This window comes from Dermochelys coriacea, chromosome 2, assembly GCF_009764565.3.
Source record: "Dermochelys coriacea isolate rDerCor1 chromosome 2, rDerCor1.pri.v4, whole genome shotgun sequence".
In the NCBI taxonomy this organism is placed as follows: domain Eukaryota; kingdom Metazoa; phylum Chordata; order Testudines; family Dermochelyidae; genus Dermochelys; species Dermochelys coriacea.
This window is the reverse complement of record NC_050069.1, coordinates 211,380,397-211,392,411: the sequence shown is the minus strand read 5'-3', so window position 1 is coordinate 211,392,411 and position 12,015 is coordinate 211,380,397. Positions and strand designations below refer to the sequence as shown.

Genomic DNA, 12,015 nt, shown 5'->3' with positions numbered 1-12,015 from the left:
GCATTCTGGTCGAAAACCAGATCTGTAGTGCAGGTTCCACAGTAAATGGCTGGTTGTAAGGCCAGAATAACTTCTGTTTGTGTTAGTTTCTTCTGTGACTTTTTCTTGACTTTGCAAAATACTAGAATGCCTTTGAAGTGGCTATATGGAATAGATGAACAGACTGGAGTGAGACCATTCTGGCCTGTGACACTGAATTCAAAGGACTCTCTGAATCCATTCAAGTCATTGCTGCTCAGAAGTGAGAGTGAAGGAAAGCAAAGAGCTAATGCAATTGTATGTGTGTATTACTGCTTTTATTTTCCCTATGTTATCGCTGCTAGGTAGGCCAGACCATGGATAGCACATCACACCAGTGCAGTGAGCTGCACACTGACTGCATATTCAATTCTAGATCTTTTTATGACCCTGATTCTTATTTTTAAAGTCCTAAAGGGGTAAGGACCTGCCTACCTCAGAGACTCTCTCTCTCTCTCTCTCTCTCTCTCTCTCTCTGCAGCTTTCCATGGCAACTGTGTTCTATAGAGACACTGCAGCTGGTGGAATCCAGGTTCAATCCAGCAATAAGGAACAAGGCTTTCTCAGCTGTGAAACTTATTACCACTGAATATCTAGTTGAGGCCAAACCTTGCCATCTTCAGTATGCAATGCAAAACTCCTCTCTCTTTGCAGGACACTTACCAGCTGAGAGGTGGAATGGAGAGTAAACATAGCCTTCCTCTGCATTTCACCTCTTGGATGTTAGGAGCTAGGTGGAATGAAGAGGGCGGATGCTATAATGCACAGAGAAACCTGCTACCTGATAGTGACTAAGCAGGTGATGAATTGGGATTGCTGCTCCTGTTTGGCTAAATATGGCTCACATCCTATTATTGTGTTACCCTGTCTCCACCACCACCCATTCTGGTGTGCTTTTTTTCCTCATGCACCTTGTAATGTCTTCTCTTTCAGGCAAGGGCATACGTTTGCTATAAGTCTGCACTCCACCCTGACCTGGCTAGGCTGTAGATGGTATTACAATATAAATGTTTAATAATGATGATGATAATAAACAATACAGTCTTGTGGTTAAGGCACTTAACTGGGACTCAGGAGATCTCGGTTCCATTCCTGCCTCTGCCACAGATGTCCTGAGTGATTTTGAGCAAGTCACTGCAGTTCATTATGTCACCGTTTTCTCACCTATAGAATTGGATAGTATAAATTCCTTACCACTCAGGGCAGTGTTGAGGGGATAAATTCATTAATATTTGCTCTGCTATTACAGTAATGGGGCTGCAGATGGGTATCTAAAATGGCCCTAACACCACACATTTGAAAGTGAGGGATAGTACAAGCACCTCAATACTATGATGATGGGAACTTTAGAAATGTGTGTAGTTAATAATTGTAATACGAATACTTAATAACCATCTTCCATTGTGCCACTTCTAACAGGCTTCCAGTGAACTTAATTCCTGGCACAATGGAAATTTTTGGGGTGGGGGGGGAAAGAACTGATAGTAAGGTTGTTCATTCTCTTTTTGAAGCTTGAAGGAGAACTGGCATTGGCACCAGGGTTCTTAGCACCCCCAAATTTGGATTATGCTGGATACCATAAGTACATAGATGAAATGCTTCCAGCTGAAAGCCGAGTGTTATATGGATTCCATCCCAATGCTGAAATAGAATTCTTGACAGTTACATCTTTTCAAAAGTGAGAATCTTTTCAAAACTCTTTTGGAAATGCAGCCCACGAATTTACTTGTGGGAGAGGAATCAGGACAGTCTGCAGAGGAAAAGGTAAGGTGGTGGTTTTTCTTGATCATGTTTCCCATAGGAATGCTTCTCATAGTGCCAGGGGATGCCGCTAAAAAGGGAGCATTTATCGTATCACATTATTTCACTGAGATAGTTAACTTCTGATAATGGGAAATTTACCCAGTTTACCAAGATAAGCTCAGCTATTCTAAACAACAACAACAGGTCAAATTTAAACTTGGTGTAACTCAGGGTTGCATCAGGGATGAATTTGGGCCCATAAATAAAATAAGAGCAATATTTAATTTTTAATGGAAACCACTGATGCCATTTTCACTTTGAAAGCTGGGGTGCCAGTGAATAACTCTTTGTTTTTTTGTTAGTTTTTTTTTGTCTGTTTTTTTTAAAGAGCAAAGAAACACTGAATAAGAAAAACATTGTTAAGGTTTGTCTGATTTTCCTTTTCTTCCCCTTCCCTGCCATTTTCTATAAATTGTCAGTTAGGAAGCAGGTAACCTTTTACCTTGACAGCTACTTCAATTTTTACTTTAAGTGCCTGGTACTGATGTGGTTAAGATCAGGCTTCAATTCCCAGCTCTGAATCAGAGTTCCCATGTGATTCTGAGCAAATCATTTAGGGGCAGATTTTCTGCTGTGTCCAGCTTCCATTGAGTGCAGTCAAATGGGGGAATGTCAGGAAGCCACTTATGGACCCCTGATTTTTCTGCCATGGCAATAGTCCCCTAGGGCCTCTACATCAGCTGGGGATAGCAAGAGCACAATATGCTTCAGCCAATCCCTCATGCCCACAGCTCTGTGGAAATGCAGCAAAATGTCTAGGAGCCAGAACACCTAGGTCTAAGCTTGCGGGCGACTCTCCCTCATAAGGGGTATCCCTAGCAGGGGACTTGCAGGAAGCTTCTGCTCTCTTTGGGCCACCTAAGTGGTGCAAATAGAGCAGATGTGGGAAGGGAATCTGCCCCTCAAACTTTCTGGGCCTCAGATCCCCATATGTACAACATATATTTTTAATGGAATAGGCGTGCTGAGGGGATAAACCCATAAATCCTTAACTAGCAATCAGATACTGCAATAATGGGGGACATATAAGCACTTAGACAGAGAAAGCTCTTGGTGGTGCTATATGTGCTGATACATTATGCAGTTCCATTTAGTGTCAGGAATAACCCAGATATTTTCATACAGCCAAAATTGTTCCCACGAGAAATAAAATGTCTAGTTTTAGGTATGGATGCAAAGCAGCATGGGCTATTAACAGAGTACATGCAGAAAGGGGTGAGATTGGTAAGACACATAAACAAGTAATGACAAGGTGCACTCCAGTATCTTAACTCCTTGGCATTAAGAATCAGGGTTTCACAATATGACTAAGATGAAGACTGGCCATGCTGGTTTCAAGAGGCCCCTCTCGCTTCACTTTAGAGCAGAGCAGCACCTATGCAGTTTTTCAAGATGCCCAGAGTTCTGACATTCCTGGTAAAGTACCATCAAGTGGCTGTTTGGAGGCCTAGAGCATGCATAATGAACTGTTGGCCACTAGATCCTTGTGGACTGTTATCCATATCACACAAGGCCACCTCACAATTGGATCTGTTGTTGGAAAGCTCAGCAGTGAAGCCAAGGACTGAACTGGCATGGGAAGTCCCGATTTCAAATCTCAAAAGGTCCCTCATAAACCCAGCTTTCAAATATGTCATCATTTTATTATAAATTGCATTTAGTCCAGAAATTGGGGAGGGAAAAATGTGAAACCAGGTTTGTATTACATTTGCTTGTTTAAGATGTAGAAGACAAACTGTCTGATCAGATTGTAACCTATGTGTGTACGTGTACACACACGCATACCAATGTGCACGCATGCGCGCACACTCTATCTCTTCTCCCCATGCTAATAGATGTAGGGTGCTCACATTTATAAGTGTACCAGTTACATCAAGAAAAAAGAAAATCTGCCATCTTCTTCCCCAGAGGGGAACTTGGTACTTAAAGAAAGCTCAACCCAATGCTTTTTGAAATGACTAAGTTGTTAAAGTTTGAAATGGCATTTCCTGATTTTGACCATAGAGGACTTATGTTCCTTTGATATCCAGTTTGCATTCATATTATTACCATACTCAAAATCTAATTTCCATAAGGAAAAAGCAGGTGATTAACTCAGCCAAATTTGGATGGCATTGTTAATCCCTATAAAGATACAGTAGAATGATGGAGTGGGGATTTATTTGGCAATAAAAAAAAAACACCTTTCCCCATTACTATTTAGCTTCCTGAATTCCTGACAACTAGCAAACTACTGTTAATTAAAGCAACTTGAGTATGATTGTTTTAATGAGTCTGCCGCACACCATTTTCATAATTAACTTAAAATATGATTGTCCTGTGAAGGCAACATGTGTCATGTCTGTTCACGTCATGACCGTTACCTAGTCGCATTCAAATTATAGGGGACATTTTGTGAGAACTACCTAAACTTGTATTTGTACTTTCCTATGCGATTCCTCCCTGTGTTTCGCTCCCACATAAAAAGCTACAGAAGGAGAAAACATAGGTAAAAATCGATGTACGCTGGGCTGCCCCAGAGGTCTGTTGCATGTTCCCCTCTGAGAGTGGACTAATGAGTCTTTGGCCAGAGCTGGATCAAGACAATCTGGTACCATAGGCACACCACAACATGGCTCCTCCACGGCTCCTTAGGGCCCCACCCCATGTTGGGAGTCTCGGTGGTGGGGGGCATCCCTCCCATTCCAGAGAGGCAGGAGCATACAATATGGGGCTCAATCTTTTCCCCCAGAATTGGCAGCAGGGGCTCCCCCTCCTTGGGAAGAGCAAGTGTCCTCTCTAAGGCATGGGCAGCACTTACCCTAGCTGTGTGGGGCATCTACTGGGGATGGGTGCATCTGCTGCACTCTTTCCTCCTGGGCCAGCCACACATCCCCATCTATAGTGATGTTTGCAGAAGGCAAGGCCAGGCAGGCAGGCAGAGTGAGTTAACACCCTTTGAGATGCCTGAGGCAACCCTCATTTTTGGGGCTATTGTGTCAGGCTCTACAGCCAAAGGCAAATACTGCAAGTTTAGTTACACTCGAGTCATGTTTTCAAGCTTGTCTTTGCAACTCTAAGGGCTACAAACATACATATATATTTTGGTGAAACGAGGTTCTAATGTAGTTGACTCAAGCAACAGGCCCAACCTGGGATTCCAATCTGACTTAAACCGGCCCTAATTATGGAGTGATCTGGGGCATGGCCCTTAAAGCTGGAGTGCTAGGAGACTATACCTCTCAAGCCATGTGGATCTCTGCCACCTTTACATGTCTTCCATCCTCTTCCTGTGCATCCTCCCTGTGGACTAGGGAATATGTCTTAGCAACTGATTACCATCTGTCCACTGTAATTCCTTCTGTCCTGTCCCTTACTTCCCATGCAATAGGCCATGGAGATTTTGCAGAGAGAAATGCAACGGTTATGCATAGAGGGATGGGACTGCTCCCTACATCATCTTTTTCCCAGAGGGTTGGACCCTCTGTGGTTGTTCCAATTTTGCTCCTATCTCACCGCACAGCATGGGAGTATCATACGGGCTTTAGGGTCTAGTCTTGCAAAATACAGGAGGTTGAACTGGAGTCAGGTGCTTTTAGTTTACAAGTCCTTATTTAGTCGATAAGGAATGATCTGTGCTCTTGTCTGATTCCAGGGCTGTGCAATGAAAAATCAGTATTAGATTGTCAGCTGTTTGGCGCAGGGAGTGTTTGTCTTGCACAGTGTTTAGCACAATGTCTGGGGCCATCAGGCACCACTGTAATACAAATAATCTTGGTCTTGTATGTTTAAACGTGTGAATCCCTAATGCAGCAATTTCTGATCACTCAGTATTGATGTGATAAGGTTAAGAATGTCCTGGATGATATTCTGGAGAAACTTCCCGAAGAATTTAACACGACAGAGATCATGCAGAGGGCCACTGTTCGGAACCCCTGTGTCCTTGTTTGTTTCCAAGAGTGTGAGAGAATGAATCTCCTAATTCAGGCAATATGCAAATCACTTAAACAACTGGACCTTGGTTTAAAGGTAAGAGAAGTGAATTTCGTTTACTAAAGAATAACTATTCAGACTTCTTTGATGCCAAGTATACTTATTCTTCACAGGGGGAGCTGACATTTCGCCTGACATGGATGCACAGCAGTCAGCATTGCTTTATGATATTGTGCCAGATGTGTGGACCAAGCTGGCTTATCCATTCACCTATGGCCTTGCACAATGGTAAATTTGCTTCAGCACCTTACCAAAGAACTGTAACTTGTGGTGTCTAATTACCATGGATATGGTTATTCCATTGCTGTAAAAGTGCAGCATGGTTCTTTCCCATGTATATAAAATCTGTCATTTTAATTAGATTCATTTTCACTCTAGAGACCAAATAAATATTGCTGGAATACTAATCTTTAAAGTGTTTCTAAACGTTTCCTTCTATGCTTTCTGCAAAGTTGGAATTATACAGTGCAACCAATAGGGCCTGTCGTTTTCAAAAGGAATAATGTCTCTGCAGCCCCGTGACAGAGTAATTGGACTGTGTTCCTAATTGCAGATCCACTAACCTCACTCCCCCAGCCCTTTTCATGCTCGGCTCCTTGCACTACTGTCTTTGGGCTTGTCTAGATTCGGAAACGAGCTAATCCCACCCTAACCTTGGCCTCTTAATCTGCACTTTTGACTGCTTCAGCTCCATGCTTTCTTCCCACAGAGACAATGCAGAGCTCAGCTGGTACACAGCATCTCTATACTTGATTGAATTTCATCCTAATGAAACTGTCACTTTTGTCCACGACTATGCCAGCATTGAGGTGGCTGCTGCTTCTTCTGTTTCAGGATTAATGACCTCCTCATGCGGTGTGGAGAACTTGATATCTGGACACAAGATCTTGTGCTTCCAGCAGTGGTGTGGTTTTCTGGATTCTTTAACCCTCAGTCTTTTTTGACTGGTGAGTAGTAATGGCTAATAACATTTGAAGGAACAGGGTCATATTGTTTCAACCCCAAATTGTAGGTTGAAACAGTTTTTACAAGCAGGTTTTATTTTTAACCTAAACATGCCTTTATGGTGTGAGCAGTGTTTAATGATGCTATGTTATGCTACTGCATGAGAATGGATGAGTGAAATTGACTAGAAACAGACTGGTTTATTTTCAATATCCAAATTGAAAAGATTTATAATAAATTAAGACAAATAAAGATTTTAAAAATGTTCATTTTTAACCATCTAATATGTTCTAGAAGTGTTCAATATCATGTTTGTTGTTCTTGACACTGCCCCTTTAAAAAATGTGTTGGCAACTTTGCTGAGTACATCCAGGGCCCTTACTACCTATGTGAGCTACTACCCATGTGCTCCAATCCTATACGGAGTACTTCTTACTCATGCAAGTAGTCCCTGTGACTCAGTAGGATTAATGGCATAAGTAACAATTTGCACAATCAGGCATGTGAAAATAGTTTTTTTTTTTCCCTCCGTCATAAGTCTTCAGTCTCCAAATCATCATGTTGAAGTCTGGAGGTGAGAAAAGGAAAGAGATGCTGAATTTGAGTTATATTTTTGTGCTTGATTAAAGTCTTAGACTTAGTTTGCTAAAGTAACCATAGCTTTTCCAATCAGTATTCTTTAATTTAAATGTGTTAATGTACCACTCTGTTTCACTCCTTCTGTTCTTAACTCGTAAAATATTTTAACAGTGTAAAGGAAGAGAGAAAAAGTGGTATTCCTCCCACTATATGTACTGCTACAGTATGGGATAAAAATATTCAGCAGTGTATTAAACTGCTTCCTTAGGCCTTGTCTACCCTCCGGGAAAAGATCGATCTAAGTTACGCAACTTCAGCTACGTGAATAACGTAGCTGAAGTCGATGTACTTTGATCTACTTACTGCGGGGTCCACATTACGCTATGTCGAGGGGCGACGCTCTTCCGTTGACTCTCTTTGTATTTCTTGTTCAAGTGGAGTACAGGAGTCGATGGGAGAGGGAGCTGCGGTCGATTTAGCAGGTCTTCACTAGACCCACTAAATCAACGGCCGATGCATCGATCACCGCACATCAATCCCCCAGTAAGCTTTCAGTCTCCATGTTTACAACCCACATGCATGATTTCAGAATCTAAAGCAACTACCTATCTCTCTAGAAGCCACTGTCAAGCTTCAGCACTTTTTCATTCTGCCCACTAGTTTGTAAAACCAAATTCCTCTCAGGGACTTGCCACCCCACCAGTCCCAAGTCCCTGACTGCTGGTGTCTCAAAATGGTTAATTCTGTAGAATCCCAAGCCCTGTCAATGGAAAGTTGGTGATCCACAGGCTATAGTTTGGAAATCAGTGCACTAATGGGAGTTACATAATGAAGAGAGACTTGTAAAAATGCTTTAATTCAAATTCTCAGTAGCCAATAAAGACATTAAACTAGCCGTTCACGTTAGACCACAGATTCTTAGAGCACAGCCCTGAAGCTTATACAAACACACACCCCTTTCTCTCTCAGCCCCTGTTGATCCAGTTTGCTGTCAGGTATCATGATTTTCATCAGAGCAAGTCAATATTACTCCTTAGTCATCCAACTCACTGAGTGACACAAGCAATGAATATGTAGCTTTTGCAGCTTTCCTAATCAGAGAGCAGGCATCTATTTTTTGGCTCAGATGGAAATGTGTTTTGCTCTGTTGCAGACTGGATGCAGTATTCCGTTTGTTTTTCATTTCTTAAAAGCAATTTATACAACCAATTTCTTGCAATTTGAGATATGGCAAACAACTGCCAGAGCGCCCCAATTGTGTAGCTTTAGGCTCAAACAATCCTGGGTAAGGTTCCAGGGGAGCAGTTGTGGCATTAAAATTATGGTCTATGGTGAACTGCTCAGAGTAATCCGTTGGCTTTTTTAAAAGCTATTATGCAGTGCACGGCCCGCAGGAATGACTGGCCTTTGGATAAGATGTGTCTGACTGTAGATGTTACCAAAAAGATCAGAGAAGATTATGGCCACCCACCTAGGGAAGGAGCATATATTTGTGGTCTTTATATGGAAGGTAAGATGTCTATTTACATTGCTCGATATCATCTGCCTCATAATGTTTGTTTGAATTTTTCTGCATGCCTCATGCATACACTCTGCTACTCTAAAGTGGATTACTCTCGCCCCATGGAGTTGGATGTAAATTCACTGGTGAGTTTGGGACTGATAATGATTTAGTTAGTTCTTAATTTGTTTAGGCCAGGATTCATTCATACATTCAGACATGGCCAGTGTCTCTGTTTAATAAACTTACTCTACTATTAACAAAGTATTAAACATGACTGTATAATAACAGAGCAGCAGCTCCCTTATATAATTAAACACTTCCTGTTTAAAAGACTCTATGACTTTCACTTGGATTGTCTTGAAATTTGCAGTGCTTCAAGGGAATGCAGAGTAACATTAACAGGGCAAATTTGGTGTCATTTCAGCAAAGGGTTTCTGAGATAGGGCTCCCCTAAAAATTAACTGTTTATAAAATCACCTGGTTCCTCTAACATCTTTTTGCCCACACCTGAGGGCAAAGCTATCAGTCACTCTTAATTTCCCTAAAATGATCTCAACCACCTGGAATTCCCCAAAGAGAATTTACTGAGAGGAAGCAATATTGAAAAAGTTATCAGGGTAAAGTTTGAATCTTGAGGTTGGCATGAACTGATCTGCCTCAAAGCATGAAATATGCATAGTCAGCAGGAATAGGGATCTTCTGAAATTAGAAGGTTTTCAGGCTGTGAACCACAGTAACTGGTGGCTTAACATGTCCAGCTATGGTCATTGAACCTGAGCTCTATGTGTGAGCCCTACCTTAACAGCTTTCAGAGAACAGGGGTTGTGCTTGCATTCTGCAGGGGCTCATTTAGGAAGTTTTGCCCTGAGAACAAAACTTCTAGTTTAAATCAACTTTCAGACCCTTTCACTTTCAAAATGCTGACAAGGAATGAGCCTTGTTTAATAGACAATGATAGAAGATTGTAGCAGGCAGTTATGGTAATGTAATCATGTTCCATTGTGCAGGAAACTGAGTGTGATCAAAGGAAAGCAAGTCATTGGGTCAAGGGGTTCCTAATGCACAGAAGCTGCTTATAACATTTTCAGGTTCTGACTTTTTGGTGCAGAGCTAGGAAAGCATTCCCTACGCTGCTTCTTGCAGTGGGGAAAGGATTCCAAGGTCACTGCCCCTGCTGCTTCTAGAATGGAAGTGGGATCAGAGTATTTAGCAAAGATTTCTGCTCTTCCCCCATAGTACTGAGAGTATGCAGAAATGGGGGTGAGGAGGTGGGAATAGGTATGTTCAGTGCAGTTCATTAAGGTGAATGAAGCAGTTCATCTATCTGCAACATGGACGGCTCAGAGAAATGTAGAAGAGCCCTGATCTGGATTTCTGCATCTCCACTTGGCTGCTGGTATATGTGTTCCTTATAGCCCCACTAACAGGTGAGAAGGGCTGCAGTGTGTGTGAGAATAGTGTAGGGAAGAAGAGGGTTGTGTTGTGCAGTGAGGGATTCACCTCTATCCTCTCCTTAGTTAGTCCCTTTACTCTGAGGATTCCTGTGTATGGGCAGTAGGGGGAACTGTGGTGTGCTAGACAAGGAGATGATGCAAAGATAGTGAAATGACTAACATGCAGTCAGTATATTCTAAGGCACATGAGGATGCTGTGAAGTTATTCCAAAAACAACATTTTGGATTATTTAATAAGTTAAGGTTTGCCTTGTGCTCTTTCAAAATGTTAATTTCAGCTACACTCAAACTTCTGAATCCCAGAATATACAAAGTTATGGTACCTGCCATTCCAGCAATGCTACCTTACCCTCTGAATGATGTCCCAACACACATACTAGATGTTACAGGATGGAGAGGTTATTTAACTTTGCATTTGGCACTGGACTAGTGTCCAAAAATTCAAGAAAGATATTGATAAATTGGAGAGGGTTCAAAGAAGAGCCATGAGAATGATTAAAAGACACCAGCCCTGCCTCATAGCTCAATAATAATTATGCCAACCTGGTTTGACTAATTCCTCCAATACGGATACACCTAACAGTGCATGTTCACTTAGAACTTCCTCATGACTACTTATTATCCCCTCCTCCTTCCCTTACTGAATCATTGATAGCAACAATAACTTGATGTTTCCTGGTTCTAAGAGGTTAGTGAACACAACATCTGGAAGGACACAAAGCACCATGTGGCAACTTTAACTTTTTGGTCAAACACTCAAGTCTACTGTAGCTCTTAGATTTGTTAGTACCAAAAATATTTGCATCTCTCAAATCTGCACACAGCTATGTTCCTAAAATGTACACTAGGCTAAAAGGTCAATACAAGATGAGCTTTCCCTTGTAAGTCTAATCATTGGATATGCTGCAAGACAGGATAACCAATGTCAGTATGGCTTTATACTGCTCTTATCAAAATAATGCTCTCCTCAATTTCCTTATAAACCTTACACTAAGCAGAATTCAGAAATGACAAGGGGGCTTTGCGCACACAGAGGATTTGTTTAAAAAAAAAAACAAACCACCAAAGTAGTTACTTTCTTTGAAATAGTGTGTCCTGCTCCCTCTCTTAGGGCATATTCCTGTGAGCTGCTGCAAACCTTCAACTCCCACTCAAGTTAATTGCAGGATCTGGCCTAACACAGCAGGTATTACCTTGATGAAGCTTGCTGACCTTCATTAGCTATATATCATGGTAAAAACGTACCTGGGCCTTTTCTCCACTGAAACTTTATAGCAAACCAACTAAGGCCACTGGGCTGTCATCTCTTTAGAAGAGCACACCTTCTTCTCCTGTCAGCCACTCACTAGGTTTGTCTTCACTAACTCCAGTACAAGTCCATGCCTGGTCAACTGAGGGCATTTCTACACAGCAACAGAAAAGCCAGGGTCAGCTGGCTTGGACTGCAGGGCTAGTGTAGCCATTTGGGTTCAAGTTGGAGCTGGGGTTCTGAAGCCCTGAGAGAAGGGAAAGTTTTAGAGCCCAAGCGTCTACACTGCTCTGTTGAGCCCTTGACCTGGGAGTCACTGCTGTGGGTTTTTTGTTGTTGTACCTGGAGTTACTCCATTTAGATTGGATTCTCCTCTCATACCAGCCCTCTATATTCTAGTTTTAGAAGTGTTTATCACGTTTCCTTAAGAATAGACCATAGTCATTTAATCTAGAAGGCACTATTAACACACTACAGGTTCTAGCAGGCAA

General features: G+C 41.9%; 1 protein-coding gene across 1 annotated transcript in view; it reads left to right on the top strand.

The window, feature by feature from the left end:
* DNAH11 (dynein axonemal heavy chain 11) overlaps positions 1 to 12,015 on the top strand; it is a 308,597-nt gene that overhangs the window by 295,114 nt on the left and 1,468 nt on the right. The window contains 7 exon segments of the mRNA XM_043507131.1: positions 1,530 to 1,694; positions 1,696 to 1,782; positions 5,647 to 5,829; positions 5,907 to 5,913; positions 5,916 to 6,021; positions 6,628 to 6,740; positions 8,687 to 8,827. Of these exon segments, the coding sequence (XP_043363066.1) occupies positions 1,530 to 1,694; positions 1,696 to 1,782; positions 5,647 to 5,829; positions 5,907 to 5,913; positions 5,916 to 6,021; positions 6,628 to 6,740; positions 8,687 to 8,827 (802 nt within the window).